Genomic DNA, 15,661 nt, shown 5'->3' with positions numbered 1-15,661 from the left:
ACGTATGAAATTTCGAACCACTAATACGACCACCTATAATTTATCAAATAAATTATATTATCATGAAATGTGCTATTAAATGGGTATTAGTTGGTCGCAGAAAATGATTGAACCTCAATGAAAAATTAAAATTAATCAGAAATTTAATTCCACGCATATTTATGTCGGCTAGAAATATTATCCTGTGATACCTACCACCCGCTAACTTTTTTTCCCAAAACAAAATCTCCACAGTGGGACAAGTTAATCGAATCGTACCATGCCGTCGGTAGCGTAAGCACGTGTTAAAAAGATTTTCAAGATGATGGAAATTGGTAAGCAGCTGTGTATTAACTGAATTTTCGTATTCTCTATTTACTTTTTTGTTAATTTAGTTAATATATGAAGTTTATTATCACAGATGCCCTGTTTTCACTCATGTTTACTGATAATCTCCTACTACCTTCATGGCTGGTGCCCCGCGTAGATGTTAATTCGAATTTTTGTACAATGAATGAAATGGTTTTTGAAATTTAACTATAAAGCTTTGTATATCATTCCATGACTATTCTTTTAGGCGATGATGTTGCGAGAAAGTCCAAGAAGAAGAGGAAGAGTCAAGCCGGAAACGGTGAAGATGCGGACGAAAGTTATTTTGTTAAACCATCTGAAGATAAAGTAGTGTTGGATACGTCTACCTGGCCTCTTCTACTTAAAGTTAGTATGTCTCATTAGTGTCTTGAGTACTGGAATTATATTCAATCGCTTTTCTTCGATGAATAATATTATTGCTGATAAAATAATGAAGCGGTCAACTTATGGCTGTTTGCCACCATTATTGCATAGATGCTCAAGTCTGGAATCCATTGGATAATATTTCTATCTAAGAAATAATGTTAAGGATAGTAATTAATATCTTCAATCTATAGTAATATGTTTTAATTTTAATGAAATGCGTATATACTATCTAATTGTTATTTTTTCAGAACTTCGACCGGCTTAATGTGCGCACTTGCCACTACACTCCGTTACCTTTTGGTAACTCCCCGTTGAAGAGAGATATATCCGATTATGTCCGTTCAGGATTCATCAATTTGGATAAGCCTTCCAATCCCAGTTCTCATGAAGTCGTCGCATGGATAAAGAGAATATTACGAGTTGAAAGGACCGGCCACTCTGGCACCTTAGATCCTAAAGTGACAGGTAGGTCTTTAAGTGTATTCTTTTTCAAACGATCTACTTTTAAAGTTTCAGCGGTCGGGTTTTACTCTGCTACCGTTTCTCGAAGCTGTTTATTGTAAGTGATCAGTGCATTGTTCGTAAAATGTGCCGAACTGATCTCCCATAGTAAATATTTTTTTCCTCTTACTGGCGTCTTCACAGTTTTCCCTTCCGTCTATTTTCTTAGAGGGGGGTGGCTGTATTGAAATTTCGGAGTAGTGGCATTGTATTCCGAAGGGATGGTTGTTCATTGTGTTTATATACATTTAATTACATCTCGGAATAGCTGGATGTTAAACCGAAACAGTGGACATGTAAGTATGCGCTTAGGAACTTCGTGTTCCTGTCAATTATGGTTACCCATTCTACCCCTCACATACATTGACTGTTGGCTCCCAAAATTTCTAATTTGTTACTGAAAATCTCTTATGATAATTCAAGATAGAGGATCCAGGCCCCTTCGAGAAGTCCTGCCGTTAGTATGTGTAATACGCTGAGTGTCTATCATCAGATACTTATCAATCACATTGGTAGCTTACGTTGATTTTACACTATCTTGAATTATTGAATGAAAAGGAAAAAATAATTGGAAATTAATTTTTCCCTTTACAACACTAGCAAACTTTCCCATACTGGCCGCAATTGTGGCTTTTCCACATTTGCTACTCATAATAGTGGGATGGTGTGTGATTTTGTGATCACTATTGGAACTCGCGACAGTAACGGGTTTGTTTGCTGCAGCACACAGTAATCTGTTTGGATCTCCTTCACCTGAGCTTTAGATTGCTCAGCTGCCAAGCAGTCCGGCAATGCCTGGTCCAACTTGTTTGATACACCATGAAGGGGTTCACTTAGTGTAACATCTCAGACTCTGTGATTCGATCGCAAGCAATGCCATCCTCCCGATCACCATATCCACAGTTTTACCCTTGTTTTTTGGGTTCCGTGAGAAAGTGACTGAATTTTTCTTCCTCTTGCTGCTTTATTTCATTTAACTTATGCCACTTGTGTATTTAATTCCACTTCTCCTTAGAATACTCTTCAAACTACGATATTAATGCAATCCAATCGTACACACTCAGTCATCAAGGGCGAAAGTTACTGCCTAGTCTGTGGCTTCCTCTCCAGCAGTAGTTAATAATGTCTTAGTTCATAGTGTACGGTATAATTTCTTCTCAACAGCTGAAATTGTGGAAGGGCAGCTAGTGTAGCTTGGGTTTTCTACATCCTACTTGCTCCTTAATAAACTTCAAAATGAAGCTGGAATGTTATCCAGTTTTCGTGGATGTTTTCTTCCAGCACTAATAGGGTGATTTCCTATTATTTTTTTATTGCCCAAATCGAAAGATTATTACTCCTGGAGTACATATTTCACGCTTTTAGATTTTTAAATGACGATATATATTTTTCGTGATTGAATGAAAAGTGAAAATTTTGAAGCACGCAAAAATGCGACGGCTAAGTATGAATGCAGGGAAAACCCCGTGTGACATCGTTCTGGTTCCCGCAGCTGTAAGTGAGGTGACCTTAGGGTGAGGCTCTGAGCGCTGATACGACGCAGGATGCTAGCAGGTAGCAGAGTACCATGCTAGCTGGTAGCGCTTGGCTTAAATAAGGATCTTATCAAACGAAGGAAACTTTCCGACCCTAGACAGTTTTAATAGGTGATTATTAAGACATATTTCCCTGAGCTCTGTGCCTCATGCATGCATTGGTTATCTCAGACGATGTGAAATTCCTATCTTCTCGTATAGAAACTAGGTCCCCGTGACGTCACGTGGAGTGGCATCGCATGGGCGCCAATCTGGCCTTTTTCAAATGAGGATAAAATTGACTATTGCCATTCGTCTAAACCGGTATTTCTAAAACCGAATAATTTTTATATTATGAATACAATAATGGTGGGTAACAAATCGCAACCAATGCCTCTCGTTTTCTTTGATGAAGGAAACTACCCTATTTGCTAGGAATATTGATTCCTGCTGCCATGCATCCCACTTTACCTTGGTAATATCCACTGGAAGACTAGTACCTCTCAGGATTAATACTTGTGATTGCTGGTTCCCCAATCATTAAATCAATTGCTATGTTGATTAAATTGTAACAGCAAAATAACTATGTTGCATTTCCATAACATTTGTTAGATTATCCTGAAAGTTACGCCGAAGATTGCTTGTCGATTCGATTCATGAAGTAGGCTAAGCTCCTATGCATAATTTTAAGTGCTTTTGCCACTACCTAGAATTTAAACGTTACCACAAACTGTATGCATAGTTGGAACGGTGCTACAGGAATTATCTGCAATAAATGACTATATGGCCATGCATATTTAATAAATGGAATCGTATTCAATATCATAGCATACTCATAGTGAATCTCTCAGCCCCTGGAAAGAGCACATGAAGATGCACTCAAATTGCATCGTCACATTCATTAAACTGGTACAACATTATGTGAGAGTTGATATATTACAGTCTTCGAGACAGACACGTGCATATTGCATAACATGCATAATCCTATGATTGGCTGACTCATTTCTCAGTGGACCTAATTACTTTACCAATGGAGCATTAAATGGATGTCTCGCAAGATTTATTTTGCATTGGTTAATCTGGTGATACGAATAAGTTTTATTCATTTTTTTCATATAAGGTTTTATTTCTTAAGATAAAGTTGTCCATTGGATCTGCGAAAGACTTCCTATGACTTAACCAATGGGGCACAAAATGGAAGTCTCGCAAGATTTATTTTTCATTGGTAAATCTAGTGATAGGAAAAATTTTTATTCACTTTTTTATTTTAATTGGAATGTATATGTGGGTTCAGAATTATTTTGGTTTTTAAATATCTTTTTGTGATACCTTGTTATCCCTGGAGAAAAAGCCCCTATTCCTATCTGTTTAGCATGCATATTTTAAAATTTTCACCATATCGGGTAATAGGGCATTCCCTAACACTATGCTTTTGTAAGATTGAAAGATACGTTTTCTCAGTTGCTTGTGGGGTCCAAGCCCTGCACATCACTCAAAATAGATCATTGATATCTTTGAAGTGTGCCTGATTTCTTCTGTCTGAGTGAATGATAAAGTAAGTTTGGGGAAACATAATGTGTATTTCCACGTGGTATATTGTTTTTAAAGTTTCCTCATTTTTGTGTTTTTCTTTTTAGGATGCCTCATTGTGTGCATAGAGCGTGCAACTCGTTTAGTCAAGTCTCAGCAGACAGCAGGCAAGGAGTATGTGGCTGTCTTCAAGTTGCATTCTGCAGTGGAAGGACTGGCAAAGGTAAATTTCTTAGGGAAAATTCAAGTTGAGTAGTTGGCACTCGACTCGAGTGTTTCGAGTTGCATAATGAATGTCGAGTCGAGTAGTTTCGGTTAAAGAGATGTTGAGGCCAGTAAGTTCCAGAATTTGCCTACAGGAAGCGCTAACATAAAATTCATGTAGTAATATCGTTTTTAAAGTCTTTACTTCATCCTTATGCCTTGGCCTGGAAATTTCAGCTTGATGTATATGTAGCAGTCGAACACTACAGTCGTCGACGTGGGTGCCTAATAGCTTTTCGTCAGCTTTGGCAGCCTACCGTCTTCTGACCTGGCAGCGTATTCAGAGTAATCTGAGTGGACTGCTGCATCACTCATACTTTCTCATCCGATACTATTGTACCCTTCCCTACTTTCTTTATTCAAACACCGTGACAATGGTAAATTGATAAGATTTCTGAAAGAAACAAGAATGTCTTTTAACTTGTAACTTCAAGATTTTGGTGGACCATGCCGGTTTTTCCCAATTTTGACAAAATTACTATCAACGTTCCTCATTATCATTTCCTTTCAAAATCAGGCTAAGGATTCAGAATAGGAAATTTACAAGGGTATTGGAAAAATGAGAATATTTTCGAGAATCCATTGTTGTATTGCCTGGTCCAGAAATTACTAGACTCAACTCGATACTTGCGAGTAGTTTCAACTCGCCTCGAGATCAAAAAGTGCTCCATGCACATCCTTAAATTTCTCAATCTCCAGCCACTCACTCTGGCATCATATTTGCTCCTGTGAATTACTCAAAAATAGTTATTTGTCACCATGTACTCCAAATTTGCTTCTTATTTTTGTGTCCCTCATGTTGTAACTATATATTTTGTTTTACTTTTTCCGGGCGATTCAGTCAGAAGTTGGGTATATTAATTAATAACTTGCATTCTAAGCATGCATTGCTCAAACTAGAATGAATGGTTGAATTCATGATGAATTTTCAATTTTTATTTTTGCTTTTTCAGGTTGCTCAGGCATTGGAGAAGCTACGTGGTGCATTGTTCCAGCGACCACCCCTTATATCAGCTGTGAAAAGACAGTTGCGTGTGAGGACAATTTATGAGAGTAAACTACTGGAATATGATGAAGAAAGAAATATGGGTAAGGTCATTCATAGCGAGGGATACGGCTATTATTGCCTTGGTATTAAGGTAGAGCTAATATTAAATAGCCAACATTTCTGAAGAAACCACGTGAAAAGTGTCAGTGACATGGTTGAAAACCATACTAGTTTTGATTGACATCTTAGTATCATAAAATAATAATATAAACCTTATCATTCAATTTTAGGCTGAATGAAGGAAAACTTTTGGCTGTAGCTCTAGTAAAAAAGGCTGTATTTTTTGTTAGCATCCTGGAATTTTTGACTTATTACTGTTGTCTCTTTCTCCAAACTAATGCTATCATCAGAGCTAATTATGTTATTTTCAGAATGTAGGCATTAGTAATGTAATTGTTTTTAAATGAACAATAAGTGTTGATTGCTTGTGTTAAATGGGTGATATTTAAAATGTGCTATGGATTCAAGAGACACCAATGCTAACATGTATTAATGCTCTTCCTCAGGCATATATTGGGTGAGTTGTGAAGCTGGAACATACGTAAGGACGATGTGTGTTCACCTTGGTCTTCTTCTGGGTGTTGGTGGTGTCATGCTTGAACTTCGAAGGGTTAGATCAGGTGAGCGTAGCTTTTGAAGCATTGGTTATTTTGGTAGAAATCTCAAGTTTGTCATCATAATTTAAGTTTGAATGTTGTCTGCTTTTAGATTCTTTCCTTTGTTTATTGTATAAGGTATTTTCGCTGGAAAAGGAATCCTATTTCTTAATAGACAAACTCGAAGGCATTGATTCCTCTGGTAAATGAGAGGATTTTTTGGCCTTTACTCATGGAGCGGAATTCTGTAAATGACTACTGATGATTGTTGGCATTGGCAGCTACCAATTATAGTCATGTGCACTGCCAGAAATCAATTCTCAGGCTGCCCTCTTTTGATGTTTGTCAATGCTACCAATATTGGTCAATACCAAACTCGGGAAGTGAGCTTGGCAAGCAAGGACAGGTTCCTCAACTAATCATATTTGATGTTTAATAGAATAGATTTAACAGATGAGGGCCTGAAAATGCTTTGGGATACTTGGCAGCATGAGAAAAAGCTAAAAGGGTGTTTTTTTGTGAAATTTACGGTATGTAATAATTAGGGATGAGTCGATTCCACTTTTTTTCGATTCCGATTCCAATTTCGATTCCTTCAAATCGATTCCCGATTCTCGATTCCGATTCCATCGATTCTTAATCCTTCTAAAATGTGGGATATTGATTTAACTGTAGCATTGCTGTCATTAAAATTTGAAAATTGAACGGAATAAAATGACTAGGGATGGTCGGATCAAGTATTTTTTTCGGATCCAGATTCGGATCGAATCCTTGATTTTTGGAGCCAGATCTTTCGGATCGGATATTTTCGGAACCAAATGCATTTTAAAATTCAAGCTATTAAACAAAGTATAATTATTCAAGACAATTCTGGGTACATATAATCAAAGGAATGCTTTTTAAATTTTCATACACATTTTTATATTTTTATAAATTAAAGATCATATTATAGGCTTTCAAGTTGTTTTTTAAAAACATCTTTACATGCTCAGGACCTAAACTGTTACGATTGGATTTGGAAATGAAAATAGGAAAAATCTTAGGGTGAACCACTGACCAGTGGCGTAGCGAGAGGGGGAAATCCGGAGGATCCGGACCCCCCAAAATATAAAAACAAAATTACTTTGAGGCAGCTTAAAAAACTATGAGGCAGCCTTTATGCCCCAAGCTTATAGTTTATATTCAAAACATTTATCTTCCTGGAATCGATGGAATCGGAATCGACTTTAGGCGATCGATTCTAGATTCCGATTCCATGCCCGGGAATCGGTGGAATCGAGAATCGACATTTGGAATCGACTCATCCCTAGTAATAATACAAGGATTTAAAACCTGTCAATCAAAGTATATCAGCAAATTTTGATGATATCTTAATTTTTTAGCATAACTTTCTTGTAGGGAACTACTCTTGCTAAGTAGTCATTCACCTGTGCAAAAATTGTTTTCATTAGTATTGTAAAATTTTACATTTTGGGAATTCATCTTCAATCACAGCTGTTTACGTCATGAGAGGGCTACTTCTTTTCAGCAGTAAGATCTGCTTAGGGAAATCCTGAATTCCTATCATTCATTTATTTGGTGTGACACTTTTCTTGCATTATTACTCATCAGCATTTGTACAATATACACCTCTTTGTAAAAAAATTTGTCATGGTCAGGTATCCAAAATGAAGTTTGTTATTAAGATATTTGACCAATGTGTCTCTTATGTTGTTTTTTTTGGTTGATTACAGGTATCCAAAATGAGAAAATTGGAATGGTGACCATGCATGATGTGTTAGATGCACAGTGGTTGTATGACACTTATAAGGATGAATCGTACCTTCGCAGAGTTATCCACCCTCTTGAGGGCCTGCTGGTGAAGCATAAGAGGGTCATTATGAAGGACAGTGCAGTAAGTAACACTTTCAAATTCACGATTTTTACACTTTAGGGAAAGCCATTGTTAATCAAAAAGTGTATGACTATTTAATATTCTTACAGAAGTGTAGGCAATGTTACGTATTTATTAATTATGCATATTTGACTCTGTCTTAGCACTGTTATTCAGAATCCATGGGTGCTATAATATATGTATGTATGTTTCTGGGAAAAATGATGATGCTTGCAACTCAGACTCTGTTTTGTTGCTGTACGGAGTAAAATATCTCTAGATTTGATGCTGATATGGCTTGCACCACCAGTGTTTAGTACAGTTTTGTTGATGGAACCCAGAACCTAGTGGCACACATCAGGGGTGCAGCTAAGAATTAAGGCTAGTGGGGGTTTCAGGCTCAACTAAAACTGGGGGGTTTGGAATGCCCGCCAGGGTAAGCGAGAGGAGTTGCCCTCCCCCAGAAAAATTTTACGATTAATGGATCAAAATGGTTAGTTTTGCGGCTTTCTGAGGGATATTCTATAAATCCTTACAGTATTCTATTGGTAATGTTAATCCAATCAGGTAAAAAAGGTTAAACTTAATTTGTAACCAGAAATTTTTACGAGCTCTGGGGGGTTTTATAACCCCCCCCTTGCTGCACCACTGGGGCATATAATGAATGTGACTCTTACAATTTGTCATTTTTTACAATGGATGCACTCTAGACACACCAGAACATTTAACCTAACTGGTGGTGTATTTCAATGGTGTAATGCATTCCTAGTTTCCCTACAAATTTCCCTACAGGGTTTGGGAGTCCTCCTTGGAGGAAAGTCAGGAGGGATTCCTCCCAACTCCTTACCTCCGAAACTCTTGGGAGGAGAACTCTGTTCAGAGGAAATACAAAAACTCTGAGAGTTTTTTTCTCCTCCAACATATGTGAAGAGGAGAATGAAAAGGCTTTCCTCCGAAAAGAGTTTCCTCCCAAATGAGCTAGAGCAATACAAAAAAAGTATTTACGGCTCATGAGGCAAAGCTCTGGACAGAGTGGAGACATGCGGTCAGCACTTACGCCGAAGCACTTCGAAGGGTCGCTAATCCGCGACCAGCTCACCCACGCAGGTCTCCTCGACCCTACGAGCAGGCAGACTACCTCCCGAAAAGTGACCTCTCCGACTGCAAGTTGAAAATCAATTACTCAATCCGATCATCAAAGAATGATTGTTTTCATCGCACTCCCGAAAATCATGCAATCAAGTACGTCTTTGAACCGTGTTTCTGCGATGAAAAATAAAGATTTTGTTAACTTTGCTGAAATGGCCATTTTTCCGGTTGTCCGCAGCCACGTTTCTAGAAAAGTTAACCAAATCGTTATTTTTCATCGTAGAAACACGGTTCAAAGACGTACTTGATTGCTTGATTGGCAGGAGTGCGATGAAAACAATTACTTTTGATGATCACATTGAGTAATTGAATTAGAAATCGCAGTCAGAGTGGTCATTTTTCGGGAGGTAGGCCCCCCGCTGGTAGGGTCGAGGAGACGGTCTTGCGTGGATGAGCTCGTCGAGGATAGGGCCGCGGATTAGCGACCCTTCGGAGTGTGCACCACACCCATCCTGGAAGTACCTGCTCCATGGGGCCACGAAACGCATTTTAACATTTTCGCAGCATGTGAGGAGAAGATTTTCGGAGATTGAACAGCAGCGAAAGAGTTAACTGTAGAAGTGATAGAAATGGCAAAACTTTGAATTTAAAATGACTAGTAACTTTAACTATATTTGAAACATTTTTGGAGAGCACTTATAAATTATTCCGCGCAGTTTTTGGGCCATATGGGACAGTTTTTGGAGACATTTTTGGCATAGACACGCAGGGCTGTGAACAACTGCGAAATTCTCCGATGACTAACAATAAATGCTCCTTCGCGGGAATTTGTTTTTGGCTCTACGAAGGGTTTGAGATTTTCTTTTTCGCCCCGTACGGAGTTTTTTTTCGGCTTGGGACTGACCAGGTAGTCGCTTCCTCCCCATAATGACCTTTCCTAGTGGGGATAATCCTCGACCCTTTTCCCCGAGAGCAGCCCATCCCGGCGTACTTTTGCGGTCAGTTAATTGTTACCAGTGCAATTTTAATTTTTTTTAATTGTTACTGTTGCATTAAATGTCAGTTCATCAATGTATTCCTTTCATTTTGCAATGCCTGTAGAACTTTTAAACGAAGTTCTACGGTTATTTTTAGGGTTTTCAGCAAAACGGCATTATATCATAGACCAACAAATACTTTAAAGGGAATTAAATATTTCAATGTTCCTAGCCTACTTCTAGGTATTTACGATTTATGATATTAACATAATTTAGATCCATGATGCCAAAATCCACACTCCTCATTTTCACATCCTCGTCTTCACTGTCTGTTTGCGTAAGTATTTCCAGGATCGATTGATCCGTTACTAGCCGGGACATTTTCCCAGTGCAAGTTAAGTCCAGGAAATTTGCCTAACGCTCCTCTCGGCCAAGCAACTCCGAACAGGTCGAGAACGTAAGCAAAACTAACGAAAGCGAAACGAAAGGCACTTCAAGAAAAAAATCCTGGCTGTATAATTCCAAGAAAAAATGTAATTCCACCGAAACATCATTTGAAAAAAAATCCTTGCAGGAGGAGGAAGGGGAATGCATACAGAACATTTACGGTTAAATTTGAATACACGCCAAGAAAATTTTGAAAATAAAATGAGCTTTTCCGAGAAGAGTGAGGTTATCATCTTCCTCGTACATATTTCCGTAGGAGAATACTTACACCAATATACTCTTGGGTCTTCCAGTTGGAGGATGATAAGTTTTTCCTAGAAAACATTAACGCGCTAATGTGTCCCGAAATAAGCCCGTGAGGGGCACAAAGCAGACCACCTGGATCCTGACCAGAGAAGCAAGATATGAGTGTAATTACCTGGGTGGTGCAGTTCTCTTTCATTCATGGTATGGACTGCATCGCACAGCAGGGCTCCACAAAAACCATCCCTGGTATAGGTAGCGGAATGCGTACAGAGGCTAAATTTGAATACACGCCAAGAAAATTTTGAAAAGAAAATGAGCTATTCCGAGAAGAGTGAGGTTATCACCTTCCACGTACATATTTCAGTAGGAGAATACTTACACCAATATACTCTTGGGTCTTCCAGTTGGAGGATAATAAGTTTTTCCAAGAAAACATCAATGCGCTAATGTGTCCCGAACTAACTCTGTGAGGTGCAACCTGACCAGAGATCCAAGATATGAGAGTAACTACCTGGGTAGAGCAGTTGTCTTTCCTCCAATGGTATGGAATGCTTCTCACAACATGTGTCTACGTAAAACATTCCTTATCATACATTATCGTACATTAAATTTACGAATTTTTAGGATATGCATTAATCAGTATTTATAGCGAAATTCGTTTATAATACCTTTGAATTCAAAGGTTGGTAAGAGGTTATTAAAAATAGTCGCTGTAATTTTGGCTCACGACAAAGAACTGAGAGAATCATATTTTATTACATTACGAGGGCTTTTTTTCATAGAAGTTAAATCGAATATTCTATCGAATTTCACCGCAAATGTACATCTGGAATGGAGCTAACAAATTAACGTATATTTTTAGATGTAAATCATTACAATATCGCTCCTACAAACTTGCTAGTGAGTTATAGAAATAATAATTAAACATCTAACCTTAGCGTCTCCAAAAATTGTTCTAGGTGATGATCAACTCCGTTAATATGAACGCTAGAATTCCGTTTAAAATTTGGAACCAATCAGCAGAACATACAGAATTTAATTCCTCGCATTGATTTTCAATAAATTCAACATGAAAGTTTTTAGTTATTTTAACTTATAAACAAATAAGTGACCATGAGCCCCTTCCTTGAGTGGGACACTGAGAGCCGGAATGGGCCGCGGTAATCCCCACACGGACAATAGGAAAGGGTCGGACCTCTCGCGCCGAGGGACCCTAATGGCGGTTGGGACCCACTTTTCATTTCCTCCCAGAGTCCTCACAGCATAGCTCTAACAAGAGGAGAACATTTGGTTACCTGAAATAATCCTCAAAATAGCTCTTCCTCCATGACTAAATGTCCTCTTCCTCGATCGGGAGGGAGTATTCTGGCTTCAGAAACTCGTGAGAGTTTTTGGACTTTCTCCCTTCTCCTATTCTCCCCTCTCGGAGGAGGATCTCAGATTTCCTCTCGGAGTTCCTCCTTGAGGAGGTGAATGTATTGAGAGGAAACAAAAAACTCCCAAACCCTGGTGATGGTGAATATACTTTTGGATGTTTTTTAACTCCTTTATTGTTCTATGTTTATCAAAATCCGTGCTCATGAAGATCAAAATTCTAAAACTGTAGTATCATATGCCCTTGGCAGAGAACTTTGACATTTACTGCTTACGAGAAGCAATTAAAAAATGGAATTGTAACGAATCTTGAAAAATCAAAATCTTCAGTTTTAATTTTTAAAATCTTGAAACCTACAATACCCAATACTTGGTGAATTTTACATTGGCAGATTTTGGTCCCAGAAGCTGTTTAAATATTGTTTCATATTGGTATTATATGTTCAGATTGGAACCATTTCAACCCGAGGATACCTTATGTATAGGGTAGGAAATGTTCTTCATGACCAAAACTCAGGCAAGATTAAGAGGGAAGGAGAATCTTTAAAAGTTGCCTCAATCCCAAGATGTGAATAGCTCTGTTGATTTGAATGCCCTGGAATGGTAGAGTCGACTACAATGTCATTTTTTTTTTCTCTATTCTAGGTGAATGCTGTATGCTATGGTGCTCGCATAATGCTTCCTGGAGTGCTTCGTTATGAGGATGGCATTGAGTTGAATGAGGAAATAGTAATTGTAACTACAAAAGGGGAAGCTATTGCTCTGGGTATGTATAATTGTTTGCATATCATTGAGTTTCTAATTTCTTAATTAAGTACCTATAGCATATATATACTATAGCTGTATGTAATCTATATTACCATTATTTCATTTTTGTAAACCATTTATGTCAAATAGGAATTGCTTTGATGACAACAGCGACAATAGCTAGCTGTGACCATGGTATTGTAGCAAAAATCAAGCGTGTGATAATGGAGAAAGATACCTATCCACGGAAATGGGGCTTGGGACCTACAGTAAGTATCTGTCTTATTTCCATCATGTCATATAATTCAAGTATAAAACTAATGAGTTCATTCATGGTAGTTTATCATATTTGAAGGTATGCGAAAGTATTCCGTTTGCATTTAGGATTGTAGCATACTAATCTTCAAATTTAGTGGTGTTACGCTCATATTACAGACCACGGTTATTGTTTTTTAATCATCTTAAAAGTTCTCTTTGTCCGGTTCTATTTGCTGAAACCATCTATTAATTGCTTCCACTCATTTACTTCACATTGTGTTGAGTGGGAGGATGGGAGATATCTATATATGAGCTACAATTTTTAATTAAACAGTAAAGCCTCCAATTTATGAATCTTTGCAAAGTGACCCCTATTTTCAAAGTCTCCTGTTCCTAAGTATGCATCAGTAGTCAAATTTTTCTCGGTCAGCATATTTGAGACATTGGAGGATTGCTGGTGTTTTCCATTTAAGATGAATTTTTATCTTAAATGTCTTTTGTCGTATTATTAACAATATGTTCACAATAACCTTTCAATTACTGTTTTATAGGCATCCATTAAGAAGTCAATGGTTAAGAAAGGACTCCTGGACAAGTATGGCAAACCAAATGAGAACACGCCTAAGGATTGGTTGAGCCAGTACACATGTTACAGGTATGAAAACATGAAATAGGCATGGTTTAAAAAAATCTCAACTTAAGAAGTGACTAATTTATCCTCCTCACCTTATTTTGGTCACCATATCAGTTTTTGAAGATTCATTCTATGGAGAACTTTCAAAAGCACGAGCTGAGTCTCAGAGTTTTTGGTGTTCTCGCCCAATATTTGAAAATAAGTTTATGCCTTATTTTTATTTCCTCTATGTATTATTTTATATCTAGAATATTTTATGAATGATTCTGTTTTCCTTTCTTTAATGGTTTGATTTTTAAATAAGTTGAGAAAATACCCTTTTTTCAGCATTGATGTGTAGTTTAGTTTCAGTCTTGGCAGTATGCTGAGACCAAAGAGAATCTGTAAATTATTATTCAAATAATCAAAACTAGATCCTGCGTTAAAAAATTCAATTCCAGAAGTTTAAATCTATAGCTTCATTAGAATCTTAGAACCCGAGTTCTTATTTTTTGTCATCATATTATGTCAGCAATGTGATAATCCAGAAACTAAGTACAGTGGAACCTCGTTAAAGCGAGTACGGGCTATAGCGACACCCCCGCTATTACGAGAGATAGCCGATGCACCGTCAATTGACCCTTTAATAAGCGTGTTAAAAAATTCGTTTTTACGAGACTCTTTCGGTGTTGGCTCTCGCCATAGCGAGGGTTTCACCGCCGGAAGACTTTCATGAAGACTCCTTAACCTCAGTAATTGCTAGCGATCTGTTAGAAATGAAGTTAATGGAGTGCTCAGTCTCAAATTTATGTGGTAAACTGTCGTTCGATAAATATAATGATGACGAAACAATGCTTTGCATGATTTTTATTCAGTGCGGCGCTTATAAATTGTTTGAATAGTTAGTCGTTATTTGAGTAAGGAAATTTAGTGATGCAAAAAAACATCGCCTTTCGTCTGGATTTATGCTTACGTTTATCGGATAGATGTTTATCTGTCGCCGCGCCACTCCTGCTCCTGTATATCTGTTCACAACAGGTATATATATTATTTGCTCCACCTCCGGTAAAGCGACAATTCGCTATAGCGAGTGTTTATTAGTGCACCGTGGGTGTCGTTATATCGAGGTTTCACTGTATCCTGTGCTCTTCATATTAGCATAATGGGTGTTCTCAATATTCTCATCCACATGAAAACAAAGGGATATTTCGTGTTAATTTTAATTTGGCATCTGTTTTCTGCTGATGTGACTGCTCACAACGCTTGCCAACGGGAGAAATGGTTGAGGAAGGTGGTTAGGAGTGAAAATAACCGAACCATTTTCATGCCCGTTCCACATGGATGTAGATAGTCCACGCTACACGCGTAGACTAGGTTCCATTGACGTTAATGGAAGTTAACACATAAGTGCAGACCGTCTGCAAGTGGAGGAGCCATCCTCTGTCCACTCCACCCTGCGGACCATCTGCACGCTTAACGGGCACAGAGACAGGATTGTGATTACACATGAACGTGAATGGCTGATGTGGACCAAGCAAATTTTTCATTGGAAATGGAGCAAGCTTGGAGATAACAGTGCGAGTCTTTTCACCGTTTACAGTGAAAGGGAGTGGACATGCGAAAATAATTGTAAAACTTTCATCGGGACAAACTTCGTCATGAAAGCTGCTTTTAATTTTCTTTGTGCCACAATAGGGTGCACCCTAAACCTCCTTTTACGGGCACTTGTCTTCCGTTTTTTTCTAACCTGGTATACAGCAATTGCTTGAAGAGCACTTGGCAGTATGGGGTTCTTCTACCTAGGCAAGCTGCACCAGCTGGTGTTGTGCCGGACGATGACGGATTTTGTCCGCGCCTATGTTAACAG

General features: G+C 38.1%; 1 protein-coding gene across 1 annotated transcript in view; it reads left to right on the top strand.

Annotated features, from left to right (window-relative positions):
• The first annotated feature begins 228 nt into the window (after nt 1–228).
• The window catches only part of LOC124158970 (H/ACA ribonucleoprotein complex subunit 4), a 28,767-nt gene continuing 13,334 nt past the window's right edge, over nt 229–15,661 (top strand). The window contains exons 1-10 of the mRNA XM_046534413.1: nt 229–314; nt 557–696; nt 966–1,182; nt 4,370–4,485; nt 5,480–5,615; nt 6,081–6,194; nt 7,904–8,064; nt 12,822–12,942; nt 13,074–13,192; nt 13,733–13,836. Of these exons, the coding sequence (XP_046390369.1) occupies nt 302–314; nt 557–696; nt 966–1,182; nt 4,370–4,485; nt 5,480–5,615; nt 6,081–6,194; nt 7,904–8,064; nt 12,822–12,942; nt 13,074–13,192; nt 13,733–13,836 (1,241 nt within the window). The 5' untranslated portion in view covers nt 229–301. The remainder of the gene's footprint in view (nt 315–556; nt 697–965; nt 1,183–4,369; nt 4,486–5,479; nt 5,616–6,080; nt 6,195–7,903; nt 8,065–12,821; nt 12,943–13,073; nt 13,193–13,732; nt 13,837–15,661) is intronic.

This window comes from Ischnura elegans, chromosome 5, assembly GCF_921293095.1.
Source record: "Ischnura elegans chromosome 5, ioIscEleg1.1, whole genome shotgun sequence".
NCBI lineage: Eukaryota > Metazoa > Arthropoda > Insecta > Odonata > Coenagrionidae > Ischnura > Ischnura elegans.
The sequence above is the reverse complement of the archived record's forward strand: the minus strand, read 5'-3'. Positions and strand labels throughout refer to the sequence as shown.